The 21,026-nt window shown below is 38.0% G+C and overlaps 1 protein-coding gene and 1 pseudogene across 1 annotated transcript in view; one reads left to right on the forward strand and one right to left on the reverse strand.

Annotated features, from left to right (window-relative positions):
- Positions 1–21,026, forward strand: part of COL28A1 (collagen type XXVIII alpha 1 chain) — a 150,554-nt gene that overhangs the window by 59,170 nt on the left and 70,358 nt on the right. The window contains exons 19-25 of the mRNA XM_072964931.1: positions 6,250–6,321; positions 7,069–7,137; positions 9,549–9,620; positions 12,568–12,636; positions 13,902–13,970; positions 17,505–17,573; positions 17,818–17,886. Of these exons, the coding sequence (XP_072821032.1) occupies positions 6,250–6,321; positions 7,069–7,137; positions 9,549–9,620; positions 12,568–12,636; positions 13,902–13,970; positions 17,505–17,573; positions 17,818–17,886 (489 nt within the window). The remainder of the gene's footprint in view (positions 1–6,249; positions 6,322–7,068; positions 7,138–9,548; positions 9,621–12,567; positions 12,637–13,901; positions 13,971–17,504; positions 17,574–17,817; positions 17,887–21,026) is intronic.
- LOC102530981 (protein S100-A10 pseudogene) lies at positions 5,507–5,799 on the reverse strand (annotated as a pseudogene).

Genomic DNA, 21,026 nt, shown 5'->3' on the forward strand with positions numbered 1-21,026 from the left:
AGAACACCCATGTTTTCCACAACCTAACTTTATCAAATATTAACTTTTTGCCACATTCATTCTAGAATTTAAGAAGCAGCATTATAGACATAGCTAGAGGTCTCTGCCTGTGCCCCGAATCCTATTGCCCTCCCTCCCATAAATTTGCTGTTTATCATTCTTTCAAAGTTTGTATAATTTTCCCACATGTTTTTATCCATAAACCATATATTGCTTTTTTATATTCTTGAACGTTCCATAATATATCATTCAGCAATTTTATTTATATTTAGCCTTATGTGTTATTTGTGTTTTTATGCCTTTGATTCACCCATTTTATTTGCTCTATGATACTATATTATATGAAAATATTTCATTTAAATTTATCCATTTTCCTATTGATGGACATTTAAATTGCTTTCCATTCTTTGCACTTGCCAACAAGGCTGCCATAAACATTCTCTGAGTTTCCTCTTGAGTAAGAATACATGTCTCTCTCACTAGCAGAGGATAGATTGCTATAAGCAGAATTGGAAGATCGCAGGGAATTTTCCAGACACTGGAACAGACAATGAGTAAAATGTTTGGACCAATTTAGTCTCCTTTTAGCAACAGGTGACAATGCTCTTTTCTCTACATTCTTGCCAATATGAAGTGTGTAAAAATATATCTCATTGTTTCAGTTTTTATTCCCTCATAACTGAACAGTTTTTGTGTGCCTAAGTGGACCTCAGTTTTTCTCTTTTGTAAATTTCTGTAGATACTCATTTTGGGGGGATGTTGGGTGTCCTTTTCTTATTAATTTCTAGTTCTTTATGTATCTGGATAATGGTCCTTTGTTATTTGGGTTGCAAATATCTTAGGTTATGGCTTGTCTTTTTCACTTTACTTAGAGCACTTTTCAGTATACATAAGTTTTAGATTTTGATGTATTTCTGTCCCTTTATGATTTGGGCTTTGGGAATATTATTTTAAAATATTTCTTGACTCCTAACATATTCTTAAGTATTTTCTTATGAAAATTTTGGTATTTTACTTTTTTTATTTAGATCTTTAATCCACTTAGAATTTATTTTTGTGGGTGGGGTAATGTAGGGATGTGTTCTTTCCCTGTAGGAATAACCAAATATCCCAGCATTAATTATTAAACAGTTCATGTTCGCCACACTGATTTGTAGTACCTCCCATGTCATATATCAAGTTTCTATATTTGTGAGAATCAGTGCTGAGCTCTCTGTTCAGATCCACTTGTCTTATTTTTGTCTCTCAGTGCTATCACCTCTCTGTCTTCAGGTTAAATATTGAGTCTTTCAAACCACAGGTTTAAACTAATTTTTCAGTAAAATATTTGTCATTTTATCCATAAAGATCTCCTCCTCCTTCTTCTCCTTCTTCTTTTTTTTTTTTTTAGTTAAAAAGGTAACTTGGAGAAATTTTTGCAAATGTGGATTGTTTTCTATTTCTGTACCTTCTAGTTAGCTGTAACAAGTCTATAGGAAAAGCATTGTTTTGTTGTCATTTGTTTTGTTTTGGTATACTGATTTTTGTATGCAGCCACTTGATAAAATCTCTTATTATTTCTAATTGTAAAGTCTCTTGATTTTTTACACCTTCTGTACATAATCATGTTCTCTGAAAATAAAGTTTTACCTATTCCTTTTTAGTTCTATTTCTTATTCACTTTTTATCATTTTACACTGGTAGGATCTTCAGTGCAGTGAAGTGACTTCAGAGGAAGTGCTTCTAAAATTTCACTTTTAAGTGTGTCATTTGCTGTAGGGTTCTGATAGATATTCTCCATTAGGTTCTGTTTCAACTGTACCAAAAGTTGAATGAATATTGGATCTTATTAGACTCTGCATCTACTACCTGTATTGTTTTTCCCTTTTAATCTATTAACATTACACTTCCAGAGTTTTTAGATGTTGAACCATCCTGGCATTCTTGAGGTAAATTCGACTGTGATGTATAATTTTTTATAATAATAATTACATTGACTAATCTTTTATTCCAAATTTTTGCATCCACTTTAAATAATTTTACTTATTGAATGATAAAAAAGAAAGCACATGGTTAAAGTGTAGCTGATAAGTTTTGCCATATGGTTCTTGACGGTTCTTGAAACCATCACTGCAACTAAGATCATACCAGCATTTATCACCCCCTAAAGTTATGATATGTCCCTTTGTAATTCCATCCTTTCATCCCTCCCTAATATTTCCTTTCTCTATTGATCTGCCTTCCACAGATCTGCTTTCCAATCATCTGGTAACCACTGCTCTGCTTTCTGTTATCATAGATGTGTTTGCATTTCCTAGAATTTTATAATAAATAGCAAAATATTCTATATATGCTTTTTTCCTGCAATTTTTTCACTCAGCAAAATTATTTTGAAATCCATGTTTAACATGTCGGAATAGTATTCTGTTGTATGAATATACCACACTTTGTTCATCTAGGCACCTGTTAATGGAAATTTTGATTTTATCCAGCTTTTGGATATTATAAAGATCTTATAAACATTTGTGTACATATCTTAATATAGACATGTTTTCATTTTCCTTTGGTAAATACCTAGCAGTAAAATGGCTGGGTCATATGGTAAGTATCTGTTTAGCTTTTCAAGAAACTGCCGAATTGGTTTCCAAAAACATCTGTCTATATTTTCATTGGGTTTGAAATTCTAGATTGATAGCTTTTTTTCCTTTTTTCTCCTTCTATCTGCTTTTGAGATTTTCTCCATATCACTGGTTTTGAGCCATATGATTACAATGTGCCTTAGTTCTATTTTCTTCATATTCCTTGTGTTTGGAATTCATTGATCTTCTTGGATCTGTGAGTTACTGATTTTGTCAATATTAGGCCAGTATTTCTTGAACTGTTTTCCGCCCTCAACCTTCACCCAGGGAACTCCAACTTTAAATTTAAATGCTTGAAGTTGTTTCACAGTTCACTGAATCTCTGCTCATTCTTTTTCAGTCTCTTTTCTCTCTGTGTTTCATTTTGGATAGAGCTTATTGCTATATATTTCAGTTTATTGATCTTTTTGTCAGTGATAGCTAATCTGCTTTTAATTTTATCCAGTGTATTTTTTAATCTCATAGTTTGCAATTTTCTACTCCAGAAGTTCAATTTATGTCCTTCTGTATCTTTCATGTCTCTATTTAACATGTTTTAACTTTTCTCTAGTTTCTTGAACATATGGAATGCAGTATGAAAACTGTTTTAATGTCCTTACCTACGAACTCTTTCACCTGTAATTTTCTGGGTCAGTTTTTGCAGCTTTTTTGAATCCCTGGTAATTTTTGATTAGATGTCAAAAAGGTAAATTTTACCTTTTTGGGTGCTAGATTTTTTTTGTATTCCTATAAATATTTTTAAGCTTTGTTCTTAGATGCTTCTATGTTACTTGAAAACATTTTGAGCCTTTTGTTCTTGCTTTTAAGCTTATTAGGTAGGAAAAGAGCAGCATTTAGTCTAGGGTTAATTTTTTCTCCACTTTTGAGGCAAGACCCTTTTTAGAACTCTAATCATTGCCTTCAGAACGATGAAGTTTTCTTTCTTGCCACTGGGAGCAGGCACTGTATCTTATGTGCTGTCAGTTCTCTCTAATCCTTTAAATGGGTTGTCTTCCTGGCCCGGGGAAGTTTCTTCACTCTGTGCTGAACAGTATTCACTTGATGCCTCCAGGGGGATGCTCAGCAGATCTTCAAAGTTCTCTCCATGTCACTTCTTCCTCTCTGGTAATCTACTTTATGAATTTCTGACACTTGGGCTTGCCCAGACTCTCCCCTTTGTCTCCTTAAATTAGAGAGACTTTTGAACTTTCCCTGGATCCTCTCTCCCTGCACTGTGGACTGGAATCTTTATCCAGGCAGTAAACTTGGGAAATTATAGCATTTGCCTATTTTGTTTCACCTCTCTCAGGGATTATTATCCTTCATCACTTGGTGTCTAATGTCTTGAAAGTCATTGTTTCAGATATTTTGTCTGCTTTTTTTTAGTTGCATCAGGTGGGAAATGAAATCAAGTCCCTATTTCTCCATTTTGACCAGAACTTCAAGTTGCATCCTTTTCCTTAGATAAACTGGTCTATAATTTGGTTTTCTTGTCTTGTTATTGTATGATTTTTTAAATTAAAGGGTTTTTTTTAACCTCATAAAATATATTGGGTAGACTTCCCTCTTTTTCTATTTTTCAGAACTATTTGCATAAGACAGGGAATGTCTGTTCTTCAAATGTTTAAAAGTTTGGTAAGATTTGACTGCAAAACCAACAAAGCCTGTGATCCGAAGGAGAGGAAGTTCAAGACTTTGAATCACTGATTCAATTTATTTGAATTTTGGTTTATGTAGCTTGTTCATTGCTTCTATGTCATTTGTTTAATTTATATTTTTCTTAAAGTGTATCAATTTATTAATGTTTTCCAATATATTTCTTTGAAATTATCACAGAAATTTTCTATGATTTAAAAAATGTTTACTATGTGTGTAGTTTTATTCGCCTTCCATTCCTAATAAAATTTCTGTGTCTTTTCTTTTTAAATATTACTCATTACTGCTAGACGTTTATTTATATTTATTAATTTCTAAGTATTTATTACCTTTAAATTTTGTGAGTCCTCTTGCTTTTTGCTTTCAAGTTTATCATTCTCTGCTCTCATCTTTATTATATCCTTCTACTTATTTTTAGGTTCACTGTGCTTTTTTTCCCACTAGTTTTCAAAGTCTGGTTTAGTTGAAATGACTTTAGAGTATTTTAAATCTTTTTTGCTCTTAATAAATGCAGTAAGGACACTTTTGTACTGCTGGAAGTAGCATGTGTTTTCTCTGAATGTTTTAATGGACTTATTCATAATCACAAATTAACTTGAAAGCAAGTAGAATTATTGAATATTAGAGCTGGAAGCAATGTTGGGTCCTAACTTTTTCATTTCATTTTTATATTAGTTTTTTAGGGTTGTCACAAATTACCAAAAACTGAGTGGCTTAAAGTAACAGAAATGTGTTGTCTCACAGTTATGGAGGCTAGAAGGAAAAAAATCAAGGTATCTACAGGGCCATGCTTCTTCAAAACCTATAAGGAAGAACCTTTCCTTGCCTCTTAGCTTCTGCTGGTGGTCAGTCCCTGGCCTTCCCTGGCTTGCAGCTACATCAGTCTAATCTTGGTGTCTGTCGTCACATGGTGTTCTCCCTGTGTGTCTGTCTTCAGTGATGTTCTCCCCTTCTTGTAAGGACACCAGTCGTAGGATTGGATTAGGACCTATCCTAATGATTTCATGGTGGTTTTTTTTTTTAAGGATTTTGTTTATTGAGGGCAAGCGGATGCAAGCAATATAAAAATCAAAAGCTTTTCTGGCTTTTCTTTCTCTGCTTCTCCAAGGGGAGATGGGTTTTATTTGTACATTTTCTAAGGGTTCCAATCTGCTCAGGAAATCCTTATACAGGGGGAAGCTGTGAGGCAGATTTCCTTAAGCGACCCTTTGGGAGACTTCTTATCGGGGCAGGACTAACTTGCTCAGGGCCACCTACTTCTTTTCCTTCTGCTTCATGTGCCCACAAAATAGTCATTGCATGCAATGGTGAGCCCGGTGATTAGCGAAAAGAATTTCTAGAAGCCCACTTTGCCGTCTCGGCACTGGTCCAGCTCCTTCATTACTTTGTCCATGGCCAGAGTGTCTTTTTGATTTTCCAAAAATCCAGGGAACTCCTTTTCCATGAGTACTCTCAGGTCTTCCTTTGTTAAATAGCCTTTATCCCCAGCAAATCTGTGAAATGTGAACATCATGGTTTCCATGGCATGTTCCATTTGAGACGGCATTTTGGTGACGTCTGTGGAAGCCTAGGCAGGAGGCGCGACTGGGACTCTGGGCTGGCAGGGAGGCACAGCTAGTCCTAATGATTTCATCTTAACTTGATTACATCTTAACTTGATTTCCAAATAAGGTCCAAATTCACAGCTACCAAAAGTTAAGACTTCAACATATCTTTTGGGGGGGGGGTTATGGGAGTCACAATTCAACCCAAGACAACATAATCCCAAAACTGAGACCCAGAGAGGTTAACAAACTTGCCCAGGGTCAAATAGTTTAAAGATTACTGATTACTATTAAGATTTCCCTGCTCATAGACTTTTTTCATATATTAAGATTTCCCTGCTCATAGACTTTTTTTCATACTTTATAAGATATATCCAATTACAAGTACCTCAAAATGGAGTTGTGTGATAAATACAAACATCTGGAAAATAGAATTTTTGCTCATCCACTAGGGGGAGCCAGGCTCAACAGGACTCCCGGGACAGCCAGGAGTACCAGGAGAAGATGGAGCTGCAGGGAAGAAGGTAACACTGTTTTTCATGTTATTGGAGTTAAAACTATTGAACCACACTATATCTTTGCCCTGAGGGAGATCAAATTAAACCATTTAAGACAAGTTTAGTCTTTTTAAGGAAAAAAAAAATCCCACCACTCTGGATTTCCTTTTTCACTTTCTTTAGATAGAAAGAGCGCCAATTCAAAGGCTGAGTGGTGTCTCACACCTGCTGCCTCCTCTCTGGTGTTTTGGCCGTGGTGTCCTCCAGTGACCTAGTCCCTCTGAGATTCCTAGAAAGCACCTTAATTTAAACCCAGAGTAAAACACTTCTTTTTCCCTCCAAAAGGAAAGTCTATAAATGCATTTAGGAAGTAAGGCCATTATAAAGATTTCCCAGAGTGTTGTGAGTTGACATTTGAAATACTCATTTTTCAATATAAGTCGTGAAAAATGGCAAATGGAAAGGCTGAAGGTCTTTCTTGTGTTTAAAAAAAAAAAAAAACCACCAAACGTGAATGAAGAGCCAAAGGAAAGCAAGATGACTGCTTTGGAAATTGGCTGAGAAATTGGACTTTTTCATATTTCAGCTGCTCTGAGCTAAACTAGAGTTTAATATTAATTTATTCGAGTTGATAAATTTCCAAATTGATTTTGAGATAAAGGTCTGCTTTGTTCTGGAGGATCTCAGCAGAAAATCTACTGGTCATAAGAAGAGACAAGAGGTGTATACTACCTATGGAGGGTTGGCTAAGACATCATTGTAATTTTTCTCTAGGGAGAAGCAGGGCTTCCAGGAATAAGAGGCCCTGAAGGACCACCTGGAAAAGGACAACCTGGCCTCAAGGTATGGAATCAAGTTTAGGGGGAAAGGACTGCCTGTATTCTGGTCCTGATACTAAGGTATCAACTTAGAAGAAATTTGACTATTGTTCTTGCTGTTTACTTCTGGCTTAAATTTATGGATACTAGCGTTCAAGCTTTTCAAGTATGTATTATTCATTTTTATTTTCCTAACATCTGTCATAAGACGCAGCTTATAGAAAGAGTTCAACATGTGTTTTCTCAATAAACAACCAGCTCGACATTTAAAAAGCACAAAGGAAGGGAAAAGAAGCCTTGAGATACATCCTTGAGACTTGAACATCCACACATTTTTTTCAAATACTTATACAATCTCACACAGTAATAAGAAATATCACCTTATTAAGTGGCACTTTCACAACATGGCATAAATTTACTTTACAGATTGTAGAAATGCTAGTTGAATAATGTCTTTATATGTCAAGATGTAGATATGCAAATTCATCATTAAGACCATTAGTGACATAACCTACAGTCTCTAAATTGACAGATGTTCCTGTAGATCTTACATACAGTCATCAATGCCCATATAAAGCTTCTGAAGGGTTATATATGAGAAAGTAAAAATAAATTCCATATACTTATTTATAATTCTATTAGATTAGTAATTGATAGTATAAGATGTCTATGTCTTGTGAAAATATTGGCTAAAACTGAGTCATTAACCTTAAATATGAGAATTTAAAATTTAAATATACTTGTAGAAGTTCAAACATTTTAATTCATTGACTAACAAGACTATAAGATCTGTTTTTGGGGGTGGGGTGAGGAGTGGAAATGTGAACAAAGAATACCTTTTTTAACATCATGCAAAAAAATAATTTTAGAAATAATTGCCTATTAACATTCGGGAGAATTAATGTTTTTTTCTTGAATTTACTTTTGGAAAATAGACCCTTGGGGTTAATAATTGAAGCAGTGAGATTGAATGATATCTCTGAGAAAGAGAGCTAAGGTTTGAACCACGTTCTGCAGTAGCTGAGAAAGAGCACTCAGAACAGCACGAAAATGAGCAAAATACATGGTACCACGTCAGGGGAACTATGGAGAAAGGGCTTCAAGAGGAAAGCAATGGGTGGTGTCGAACACCAGCAGCACAGCAGGGAGAATGTGCACTGCCTAGATGTGTGGTGTGGAGTGATCTGGGGCGGAAGGTTGCGGGAGAAGAGTGGTAGGAACAAGTTACATAGCTGAGGCATTGCACTGGGTCAGTGCTGGCACTTGACTACGTTTAGTTAAGTTCCTACTGTTGGCTTCTGGGACGATTTAGGTCAATAAGTTAAATTTGGCAGTGAGTGGGAAAATAATTGGTTGTGGTTAGATTTTGTCTCTATTGGCAAATGTAATGATACAATAATTGATATCTGGACATTCAGCTGTTTTTCCCTAAATTACCTCTGTCACTACTTTCCATCAGGATGCATGTTAGGGAGTTAATTACACGTCCATGCATTTACCTCTTCTTCATAGCGGTGTGCCTTCATTGCTAATGGCCTTGGTATAGTCCTGTGGCTCTCAAAGTGTGGTCCCTGGAACAGCAGCATCAGTATCACCTGGGAGTGTGTTGGAAATGCAAACTATTGGGCTCCAATACAGACATACTAAATCAGAAACTCTGGATTTGGGGCCCAGCATCTCCAGGTGATTCTGATGCATGCTCAGGCTTGAAAACTGTGGTAGAGTCATCTATGTCATGAATATTGAATGGCCTCAAGGAGTTCTTCCCTTACTGAGCTGGCCACACACTTAGATATGGTGCTTTGCAGTCAAGCGCTAGTGTAAAGATAGTTTTGCAATGCTCTGAGGCTTCTGGTTGAAGGTAACAAAATCCTTTTTGGGGAGCATTGCTATATACAACCCTGCTGGGGACAGTAGGCCATTTCTAGCTCTGCCCAGCCTAAACTCACTCATCTTTCTACCAATTGCATTATTGGCCTCCTTTGGGAGAAAGAACTAGACACTGCACTGAGGAAGAGAAATGGGGCTGGATTTGAAAAATGTCTCATTTTATGTTTTAAAACTGAAATAGCATGAAAGCTGAAAAACAGTATGAAAAGCATAGATAGCTCTCTTTTCTGAAACTGTGAATGTCTCAGAACCTTCTTTTAATAGATCAAGCGAGGGCAAAGGAACTTTATATTCAAATAAAAATCCCCAAAGAAAGATGCTGAAAATAGAGCTTAAAAAATACTAAATCATATTGAATAAATGGTGAAGACTGCACAATTCTGAAGTCATCCAGTCTGCTCAGCAACATTGATGAACCTGTGTAACTGAGCTGGGCTCGGGAATATCACTCTAAACTTGGCATTGAGAATCTGGCCATGGTATGGTTGTTATAAGATTGAAGAGGGCCTCTTACAACAGCTATATTTTTCTAATTATTTTTGTCAGGGTGATGAAGGAAAAAAAGGGAGCAAAGGAAATCAGGGACAGAGGGGATTTCCAGGGCCTGAGGGGCCAAAGGTATGTTTCTTATATTCTCATTTATGCTTTGGGGAGATTGTAACTGTATTGGTTTTAATGGAATATTAGATTTCCACTGTTTCTTTCTCAACAAATACAAAACAAAAGCCCCTAAATGAAAAAGGCTTTAGAAAATATACTCTTTCAGACTGTAATAGAGAGGAATAAAGAGATTGCATAAAACATGTGATTTTCATTGGTGTACTTAAATGCTTCTAGGAGAGAATCTGTGTGTCAGCCCTCTCTAGTAACAACCAAATATTCAGAAGATGGAATAAAGTTAGGACATAGAAGATATCAATTCTCTATCATCTTGTTTTGCTGAACAACAGCAAAGTCCCAGACTGAGAGGTGGCGCGGTGGGGATGGAGGGCAGGGCTTCAGGAGGCAGAAGTGTGGGATTCTCATCCTGCTCCAACCTGGAACTTTCAGGGAGCCAGTCACTCCAATCATAGATAGAAAAGAGCAGTAGTGTCTATTTCACAGGGTTGTTGTGAAGACTGAAAGAGTGAATAAGGCACTTAGCACAGTACCTGGCACCCAGTGAGTGTTCAATACATGGAGTTATTCAGAGGGAAAAAATCAATACTGTAAAATGGAAAGCAGAGCATATATATCTGATACACAGCCCAAGACAGGGTGCAGGGGAAGAAGTACAGGAAGTTGTGAAGCAAGCAATTAGGTACGTGTCCTGACTTAGCAAGAGAGAATATTGAGGTCATCTGGATGTGTTAGGAAACAGAGATTGCAATAAGAGAGTTCAGATCTCTAGGAAGTTGTTAATTGTAAGAAAGAGACGAGAAGGAGTCTGTTCAAGGACCAGACTATTGAAGAACAACTTAAAAAAAAAAAGAAAGGTACCAGCAAGAGCAGGTGCAGAACAAAGCATCCCCTGTAGACCAGTGATTGTTAAACTTCCGTGTCCATCAGTATCGCTTTGGAGCTTGTTACAAACGCCTCTTTCTTGATGCCTGCCCAGAGACCTGGATTTGGTATGTGGGTGGGTCCCAAGAATCTCCATTTCTTAAATAAGTGCCTTCTGCTGCAGGTAGCTCCAAGAGTACACAATAAGAAAAGCCATTATATAAGAAATGTGTGGTATGCTGATTACTCTTTATGTCTTGCTACTCAGAGTGAACACTTTACTGTATTTTGAAATAAAGCTTTTTCTTGATAAACGATTACCATATTTTAAAACATAATCACATCTTAATAAGGGTTTTTAAGTAAGTATACTGTCTATGTATATAACTTTGTATTTTAAAATTGGCCTCTTAAAAAAAAGTAGAATAGATTAAATCTAGAAGCATAATTTTGCTTAACCTGGTTTTAGTGAAAATTTTTAACAGGTTACTGTTTTATTCCTTTGCCATAGGATTGAATTGGGTAGTTATCTGTTGCCAGGATCTTAGATGTCACCTATCATTGCCTTATAGGTTTGGAATTAAGGACTGGCTTATACGTGTCTTAGCATCATCTGGGCTCCAGTGGGCCAGTGTGCTCAGCCTGTTGGTCCTATTGGGTAGTTAGCACACGGGGAGGCCTCAGCTGTGAAGGTGAATGTGGCTCAGGGCGGAGCCATTACCAGTGACTCTGATTAATGAGTTCCTTCCTAGAGGAAGTAGGAGGACCGAATAGTTCATTCTCTAAGGCAGGAGGAGGTGAATTTTTTGGTAAAGGTACAAGGAGTAAACATTTCAGGCTCTGCGGGCCAAGAAGCAAAGTTGAGGACATTACGTAGGTACCAGTGTAACAATCATTTAAAAATGTGGAAACCGTTTTTAGCCCTGGGGGTGCAAAACCAGGCTGAAGCTGGGATTTGGCCCATAGGTCCCACTTTGCAGGACCTACTCGAGATCAGTAGTTTCCAAACTGCTTGATAACAAATCCCCGCTAGAAAAACAAAATTGACCACACTCCCATATAGGTTTATTTTTCAATTGTAATTTTTATTCACAAACTATTATATGAATATGTTATGAGATTTATATAAATAATTGAAATCTTGCAAAATGAGATAAAAGCTATAGTGTAGCCCTAACATATTCTTCTGATATCCGAAATGGGTTATTCTGAACAACCTGAGGGGTGTGTCCACCCTCTTTTAAAAACAATTGCTTTGCATAATGTTTTTAAGTGTGGTAATGGTACCTGTATCAGAATCACAAGGAGTGTTTCATAAAAATGTGTATTCCTGGGCCCAGCCCCTAGATTTATTGAATTAAAATCTCTGGGGCTGAAACCCTGAACCCCGTATTTTACCAGATTTCCCTGATGACTACTTTACTCCCTAAAATTTGAGAATCATTGGTCTAGAACCAGGTAGGACAGAGGTATTGCTTGTTGTTCCAGACTGAGTCTTTACTGAGACTCATATTGAGACAACGAAACAAAATTGAGAAATGTTTTAATTTTTCTATTCAAAATTTCATTTTTTTAAAACCATAAACTATTTCTTAAAAGGGTTGTGAGAGCGTACAATGGAAGACCTGTACACTGTGGGCCATAAAATAAGATAACAAAGGAATAAGTTATAAACTAGAAGGAACATTATTTATCTGCCAAGTATACCCCAAAACTTACACTAAAGATATTTTTTATAAAAGAACAAATGTTTCCCTCTCAGCTTCCTGGCATACAACACAATAAGTGAATCACGGTGAATTGCATAATTTTTATTAGCTAATAAAAGGATGCATAAGAGAGAAAAATTTCCTATTATTCAGGAATTCATTGAATGCATTTATCAAAGGCACTAAAATCTTAATCATTAATAACTTTAATAGTGGTTTAACAAAGATGCTGAAATATTTTCATGTTGGTCTGTGAAACAGGTAGGTTAGAATACTTCAAAATGCTGGAAATACATTTCCGTATTTTTCCTAATATAATTCCTGTATATGGTTTCTTTGTTTGAAATGTAATGAGTATTTTGATCTTTTTTAAGGGTGATCCAGGTATTATGGGCCCTTTTGGGATGCCTGGAACATCAATTCCTGGGCCACCTGGGCCAAAGGTATGCCTTCTTGGGAGCATTTTTTTTCTTTTACTTAGATCTTTGGCATTTGGAGTGGGGAAAATATTCATGAAGCCAGTGACCTATAATTTTCGTTCTGAAAGAATTCGAAGATATTATATAGTTCAACCTTGATGTTTCACAATTAAGCAGACGAAAGGCCAGTGTTAGAGCAGGCAAATAGCTAGATGTGAGCAGAGAAAGAGGGATGCAGGCCAAATGGCAGAATTGGGCAGAAAGGAGGGGCACAGGCCAAATGCAGGAAACCATACATCATGTAAGCACCAGGGGTCCCTGGGCAGAGAAAGAAAAGCAGGAACCTCTGGGCTGATAAGTGGTCATAACTTTTGGGGTGATGAGCAGCCTGGAGGCTGACAAAGAAAGGTGCGAAAAGGCAGAAATCTCCAGTGTCTGAATGTAACCTTTTGCTCATTATGCCCTCATTTCAATAAAATTAGCCTTGCAAGTTAGAAGCACGCATCATGCACACTATGACACCTCTGATCAAGACTAAATGAGGACAAAAATCCCTCCTCCCTTCAGGAAGGTGGAGGTGGGATGAAAATCAGGCAATATAACCCCAAACCCTTCCTTCCGCAATGAATATTTCCCCATTCATTTTACACCCTATGTAACCAACTTGCCAGAGAATCAGGGCAGCTCACCTGTGCCTGTCCGCTCTCCCCTTGAGAGTGTCATATCTACCCCTTAATACATCCTCACTTTACTTTCTCAGCTTCCCTGTCTTGTCTCTGAATTCTTTCTGGGACGGGACAAGAACCTGGACACTGGTTATACCTACTGGCAACAGCAGGAGCAAATGTAAGGTTAGAAACCAATTTCTTGCTCCTGGTCTTGAACTTGTCACTTTACCTGAACCACCCCACTCAAATCCTAGACCCTAAGGAATGTAAGGACTTACTGCATCTATCCAGGAGAATCTGCTAATCAGAAAGTCTGTCAGAAAAGAAATTCACTCAGAGTTAAGAGCCCTTCTAGACATTTCCCAGTCTAAATATTTGAGGCTAGATAGCCACCCGTTATTTCAGTGGCCTTTCTCTGAATAGCTAGTAGTCTTTACTGACAGTTTTTATTTGCTTAATTTGAAATTCTCCTCAAATGTATTAGAAAGGTATACTCTCTCTAGATCTGAGACTAATAGAGTAAGCTCTTTATAATTGGCCAATCACTTTTTTGCTCCATGCCATTATGATTTCTCCTACACCCCAAAGCCTGACACTGTGAACATTATTTGAAATGTGCAGGGAGACAGAGGAGGACCTGGGATACCTGGATTTAAAGGAGAACCTGGGATTGCCATTCGAGGACCAAAAGTATGCTTTATTCATGTTCTTGTATTTATTTTTTTTCCTGTATGTGAGAGAAGTGAAAGTAGATTTAATGAAGAATAAGTTGAAGACTGATACTGTTCTACCTGGAGTCTCTGTGTTGATGAACTCAAATGTGAGAATACACTATTTTTTTTTTAAAAAATCAAGCCAGTAGGTCATTTATTTTTCATAAATGTAGGGGATGCTAGCTCCTGTGGTAAAATGTTTGCTGACTAAACAGCTGATAAAAAATGCTCCTTTTGTAATGTCTGTGATATAAGAAATTACACAGCCTCTAGCTTCCTTCATTTACATATTAATGACCAATGTATCTCTTCTGCAAAACATTGCCCCCAAAGTTCATGTTTGGAAACTTTATTGAATCAGATTTCTCTGCTTTGTTGTCTATCTTTCAGTTATTTTAAATGAAAATGCAAATGATTATAGAAGACAGCTTTAAGTAATCATTACTATTTTTTCCATGGCAACAAAGTACCATTTTCCTCCTCACATAAAACCCAGCATCACAGCAAAATTTTTATATTCCATATGTCAACAAGCACATCCCTGTTTATGAAAACAGGCTTCGGGGCTCCATCAACCACACTTATTAAATCAGTAGCATGTTATTATGCAGCTTTGAAGCTGGCTTTAGTTGATCACATTGTCTCTTCTAGATAAAAGGGTTCAAGTACTAACATCAGTGATTTTCAAACTTCAAATAAGAAAACCTAGAACCACCTTTGAAACACAATGCCAAACCTATTATATACTGATATAAGTTGGAGTGGTTCTTTTTGAAGGATGAGGTGGAATTATAACGTCTATTGTTCTTAATTGCCTTAAGAGTGGTCCTTTCTAGAGTGATGATATTCTGGCTTGCTGGGGACAGAGGAGGTTCCTGGCATGTGGGGCTTTCAAGCTAAAACAGAGAATGTCCTGGGCAAACCAGAACAGGATGGTCATCCTATTCCTTAGACTCTGAGGCACACAGGGATCCAAGCTATGGAAAAGACTCTATGGAAACTCAAGTTACGTATGGCTCATGGAAGATTCCAAATTTCTAATGCTAAAACTACAGATATGACCTTGACCAAGAACCTTTGGGTGACAATTTTCATATTGTTTGATAACTTCCTGAATCTGTATATCCCTAGGTCCATGATTTAAAGTTACTTCTTTCTACTTGCACTAATCTTTACAATAGAAATAAAATCGAATTAAATGTGCAACCAGGGCTTATAAACTCCCCCTATTTTCCACTGATCATTATTGGGCATTGTTGGTGATGGTATTTCAAATTATTGGCTTCTTCACTCCAATCATTCTGGCCTCTAAATCTCTAATCCTTTGGCCTCTAATGATACTGTTTCTGCCATTCTTTCCTAATGCATTGTTTTTTAAGTTTTTGAAGGGTTAAATGTTTGATAAAAGTTTTGGCACATTAATTTAGTTTTGTGTATTACTTCAGGGACCTCCCAGATCCTTAATAAAAGCCCATTTTAAAAACCCTGATAAAGATCTCTAGCCGAATTTCTATTTAATGAGCGAGACACTTCAAAGTGGACCATGCTGCAAGACATTTTCTTGAATCTAGTGCAGAAAGGCCAAATGGTAAAATTCCACCTATAAAAGCATTGTGAGGCATCCAAATGAAAATCTGAGACAGAACTGCCCCTATCCCCATCCCCTGTATTTCCTATTAGCATTAGAAGTAATGAGCTAACTGCAATTTTGGCAGGAGAAAGGACAAAGATCTCGAGGAAAAAAGATGTTTGTAAACTATGAATGGTTTAATGTCCTCCCCCCCAGTGTAGGTGCCAGAGGATAAACAATAACAGCTGCTGATAATCTGTTATGGGCTTGGAATTTAGAAAGAAAAACTGAGAGTGAATCTTGATTTCAGTTTCCTTTTCCTTTCAGTTTAACCAGGGAGCAGTTATTGCTTTATTTTGATGTTGGCCTGCTCCCTGTGTAAGCAGCGGGAGAAATGGGCATCTTAGTTTGGGACCTGTCCTACCCTATATGAAATGTTCAGAGTTTTAACCTTAAGCACAATTGGAATAGCAAAATGAGTTGCTTCTGAGAAGTGACAGTTCCCTGGGAGGGCGGGAGGTTGCGGGGGGATACACCAAAATTTAACCTCTCCAAAAAATTTGGTTTTTGCTGTCATACAACTTCAAGGGATCATCTTGGGCTTTTGTTGATGACACATTAAGTTTTTATAAACGGGCATATGTTTTCTGAAGTTCATTCTTAAGAAGATTAGCCACATGAAATTAGCCTCTTAGCTTTAACAGGAAAAAAAAGTGATTCCTGTTTCAACAGAAATTTAAGTTTCTTATTGCTTAAAGGGCTTACAAATTTTTCCCCCCAATCAATCATTCATTCTTAGAAGTAGAATTAGGGACAGTTTTAAGGAGATAGACTTTGGGCAACATTTTGGCTTGGAATAATGGCGGGCTGATCTCCGTGTTTGCTTGCTTATAAAACAAGTATTGTGAGTCCTGCTACTTTTTCCAGTCTTGAAAAGCAACGGTCTATTATTAGAGTTTCCTCCTAATGTGAAAAAACATAAGAATTTAAAAACATGAGCAGCTCTTTATCAAAATAATTGATGTGTACTGGCAAAGGCCATTGTAAGGGTCATCACAGTAACAGAAGGAAATATGGTATAAAAAGAAGTAAGTTTTAAATATGATTATAATTTATATGTAACAACTCTTCTTCTAAGAGTCTTTCTCATTTTTTTCTTTCTTTCTCTCCATTTTACTTTAGCCAGAAGTGCTCTGATTTCCATTTGTAGAGAGTTACACAGCTCAGAAAACTCTGTTGTTCAAAAGGCAATAATCCTCCTTCCCTGTCCTCTGTATAGGAGGCCAGCAGTTGCTTCTAAAAGTTCTTGATTCCTAAGGTCATCCCTGTAAAGCAGTATTTCTAACTCTTCCCTAGGTCTCAAGATAGGAACCACAAACTCTGTATCCTATCCTTTTATAACTCGTTTTTCAACAATTAATCTGTTTTTAATTTTTATTTGAGCTTATTTATTCCCCATCTAATTTGGGCCCCGTTGAGGAACAGATGTAACATCATAATAGGTAACCTACAGTTATCTTACTTTACACTTAAAATTTTGCTGTGTATTCTTTGCTTTGTCACACAATGCTTCCTAAATTTTCTCCTTTTTATATTTCCCCATGATTTATGATACACTGAAAATGTTTAATTTTAAAAATTAAAATATCAGCAACTAGCCCTCTTCTAATGCTAATGAAGTGTGTTTCCTATGGAAGACCTTGCAATGGTTCACACATATCCCTCCCTTCATTCCATGCCTTCTCCAATGTAAATTGGTAAGGCTGAGGAGGAGACAAGGAGTTGCCATATGTGGTAGGATTTCCTTCTCAAATTTTTAAAATCCTTCCTGTGCACTTATCAGACCCTCCTTTGGCGTACTGAGTCGGCACTGTGCTTAAGTTTTGCCAGGTGTTTCACAGTTGAGTCTTACGCTATCTCCTGGTGTTGGAATTTATCCAGGGTGCCCCAGGCTCTCAGGGACCAGCGGGCGCTCCAGGACTCAAAGGCGATGGCTATCCTGGTGTGCCTGTAAGTGTGAACAGTGCTTTTATCTCCTCCCTCCCTCCCTCCTTTCTCTCTTTCTTCCTTTCTCCCTTCCCTTCCCTGCCTTCTCCTTGCTCCCTTTCCTCCCTCCCTCTCTCCTTCTCTTTTTCTTCCCCTTTCTTCTTCCTTCCCTCCTTCCTTTGTTCCTTCCTCTCTCTCTTTTTCTTTCTTTCTTCACGAAACACTGCACACAATGAGGTTGCTCCCTCTCTCCCTTATGTCATCTCAGGGCCCTCGAGGATTACCAGGACCCCCTGGACCAATGGGCTTACGTGGAGTGGGAGACACTGGAGCAAAGGTAAGACTTTAAAGTAGGTAACATAGTAGCTTCTAAAACGCACCGACAGGTAAGTGATTTGGTAAAGGTGAACATTTTCATCAGGAATGACAGAAGAGTACAGCTGTCTGAAGAGCTGATCGAATTATTTATCCTCATCTATGGATGCCCTGGGACCTGGCACTGACTGGAACATGCTGATTAAATTTATGGTTTTCTCCTGCCTCCCTGGTGGCAACTCTCACATTCCTTTGCTGCTCTGTCTTCCTGTACAAAGATCAGAGTTGGGTTCCCTTCCCTCCCGAGCCACACTCCTGCCTGGATCCTCTCACCCAGTCCCATGGCTTGAACAGTATCCGCAGGCTGATGGCCTCCAAATTTCTATCTTCCCTCCTCCAGGCCCTGGTCTCACACATCTAGTTTCCTACCATACGCCTCCTCTTGGATTTCCCACAGACATCTCTAACCTAAACCCGAAATAAAACCCCTGATTTTCACTGCATGAGCCTGACAAGGCACTGCTAGTCACCTGTGCTCCTGCCACGATACCCGAGTCATTCTTTGTCCCCTCTCCCTCCTCTCCCTCCACGTCTGGTCCCTTGTACATTCTGTCAGTTCTACCTTCCAGATGTGTCTTGCCTCTGGCTACTTTTCTCCTGTTGCTTCTACCTGGAAGACCACCATTCTCTCTTACATAGGCCATGAGAATCTCTCTCCACTGGCCTTCCCTCTCCCAGCTCTGCCCTTCTGTTACCATGTGGGCAGAGTGTTCTTCTGAAACCATAGATCAGAGTATATCCCTTTCCTTCTCAAAAAACAAAACAAACAAAAAAAAACAAAAAAAACTCTGACAACTTCTCTTTGTGTGAAGAACAAGCTCCAGCCACTTTCCATAGCCTCTGGGGCCCTTCAGGACTGGCCCCTTTCTCCCTTGCTGCCCACCTCTGGCCACACTGGCCTGCCTTCCTTCAGTTCATTCCTGCTTCCAGACCTTGGTTTAGTCAGGATGGCTCATTCTTAGGGCCAGTTGTACCTCCCTGACCATCTTGTACCAAAGGCAATCCTCTGTCCTTCCCTCCCCCATCATGCTTACATCCCCCTGTGTGTTTCCTCCATGGTGTTCACCACTTTCCCAGATCCTCTTGCTCATTTACTGGGCGGCATAGTCCACAGGAGTACACATTTTCCCAAAGGCCAGCTCTTTGTCTTGCTAAATTCCTGGCACCAGAATTAGGTGTGCCACCCAATAGGAACTCTATAACATGTTGAATAGATGGAAAATGAATGAATGATCAATATTACCCCACAGAGAGAAATTTTCCTTAGAAATATACCTACTCACTTAGTTTTTCAAATGCTTCCAGGTCATTAGAGAAAGGTGGTGAGTGCTTAACATCAACTGTTTGTCCTGATTTTTTGGTCTCTGCCCCAGCACTTAGGTGTGTTGACGCCTTGATCCTGCTTCTTTTCACTGGGGCAAGTGCCTTTCTGCCCTCTCCCAGGTAAAATGAAGGACTGGAGACCCATGACACTAAGTTCGTCTCTAAAGGAGATCTTGATTCCCGTCTCTGTCCGTTAGGGTAGTCGTGAGAGTTGGAAGACGCTGTGTCTGAAAGTGCTGAGTAGACCATGCAGAGGGGAGACACCCGAGGTGTTTTTGTCAAGGTTCTGGCTTGTCTGACTCAGGACTGAATCTTATCCTCATTTGAATTTGGGTATTGAAGTATTCTTTTTTCTTTAAGGCAAAGTGTCTGTCGAAGTGTTAAAATTTAAAAATAGAAAGAGAAACTTCAATATGTAAACCTTGTTATTTTCTGCCCTGAGAGAAACATTGGTAAAAACTTTTGTTTTACACTAAATATTCCCTGAATTAGGAAGTAGAAGCTTATTCCTATTTAAAATAAGGCAAGAAATAAAATGTGTTAAACATACTCTGGAATATATTTTTACTCCAGTGGAAACATGTGACCATGTATATTTCCAAAGAGTAGATTATTATAAGTATTTTATACAAGTATGTATTCTATTATATTAACTTACACTATTGGGTTACTGCTTTACATTTAGCAATGATAATAGACAGGCACCTAGATACAGATAGAGAACACGGGAAAATTAGATTCTTGTGAATATTCTACCACATTTGATTCTTTAATATGCAGACTAAAACATTTACTCAATGATTGCATTAATCATTTCCCTCTAAAAGTCCCCTGTATTTGTTTTCAGATCCATTTGAAGGGGGAAGATCAAAGGAAAATGAGTGTTCTTTCAAAATTTTATCCTGCTTATTTTTTTGTGGTTGCTAACGGTCAACATGTTGCTGGAATATGTGTCTTAAGTGAAACTCCTTTTATCTCTGTGAACCCCCAGTGGAAGCAGCAGCCTCAAGCTCACTTCTACAGAGGGGAGAAGGGACTGTTAGCTAGGACCCTCCTCTGTCTGCCCGCCTCCCTCCCAGCTGCCTTTTCCGTCGCTCTGTCGCCCCTTCCTGAGGGTGCTGGGAAAGGGCATTATCTGGCCAATTCTAGCCCTGGAAGAGGATGTTAGGAGTATGAGCTAGTCTTAGAATCAAAGAACTTGGATCATAAACTTAAAGTAAGTGGGGAGGGTATAGCTCAAGTGGTAGAGCACATGCTTAGCATGTACAAGGTCCTGGGTTCAATCTCTAGTACCTCTTCCAAAAATAAATAAACCAAATACTCCCCCCCCAAAAAACCCAATAAAAATAAAAAAGAACAAGGATACAGTGGAGTTGTTTAAATTCCACCACCTATTAAAAAAAAATAAAGGAAATTCCAAAAGCAAACACCAGCTTCTAATAACTTTTAAAATCATCTATCATCTTTCAATAGACACCTTAAAAGTCTCTGTGTGGCTTTTTTTTTTCCACTGAAGAAAACTTTTGGATACACACACACACACAGAGCCCAACAGAAACTGGTAAAGAAAGGGAAGTATTTGGAAAAATCTAATTCCACCTAACTTTGTCCATTTGGCTTGTTAAAGTGGAGGTGAGACTCTTAAAATATCTAAGGCTGTCAATGGTAGCACAGGCACAGTTCAAATGTGTGCAAAATTCCTCTCCTTCCATTTTGACTTAAAATGGCAGAGAAGTTGTTAAGTATGTGGAAACGTGTGTGTGCACGTATATGTTTGGT

Source organism: Vicugna pacos, chromosome 7 (genome assembly GCF_048564905.1).
Source record: "Vicugna pacos chromosome 7, VicPac4, whole genome shotgun sequence".
Classification (NCBI taxonomy): Eukaryota; Metazoa; Chordata; class Mammalia; order Artiodactyla; family Camelidae; genus Vicugna; species Vicugna pacos.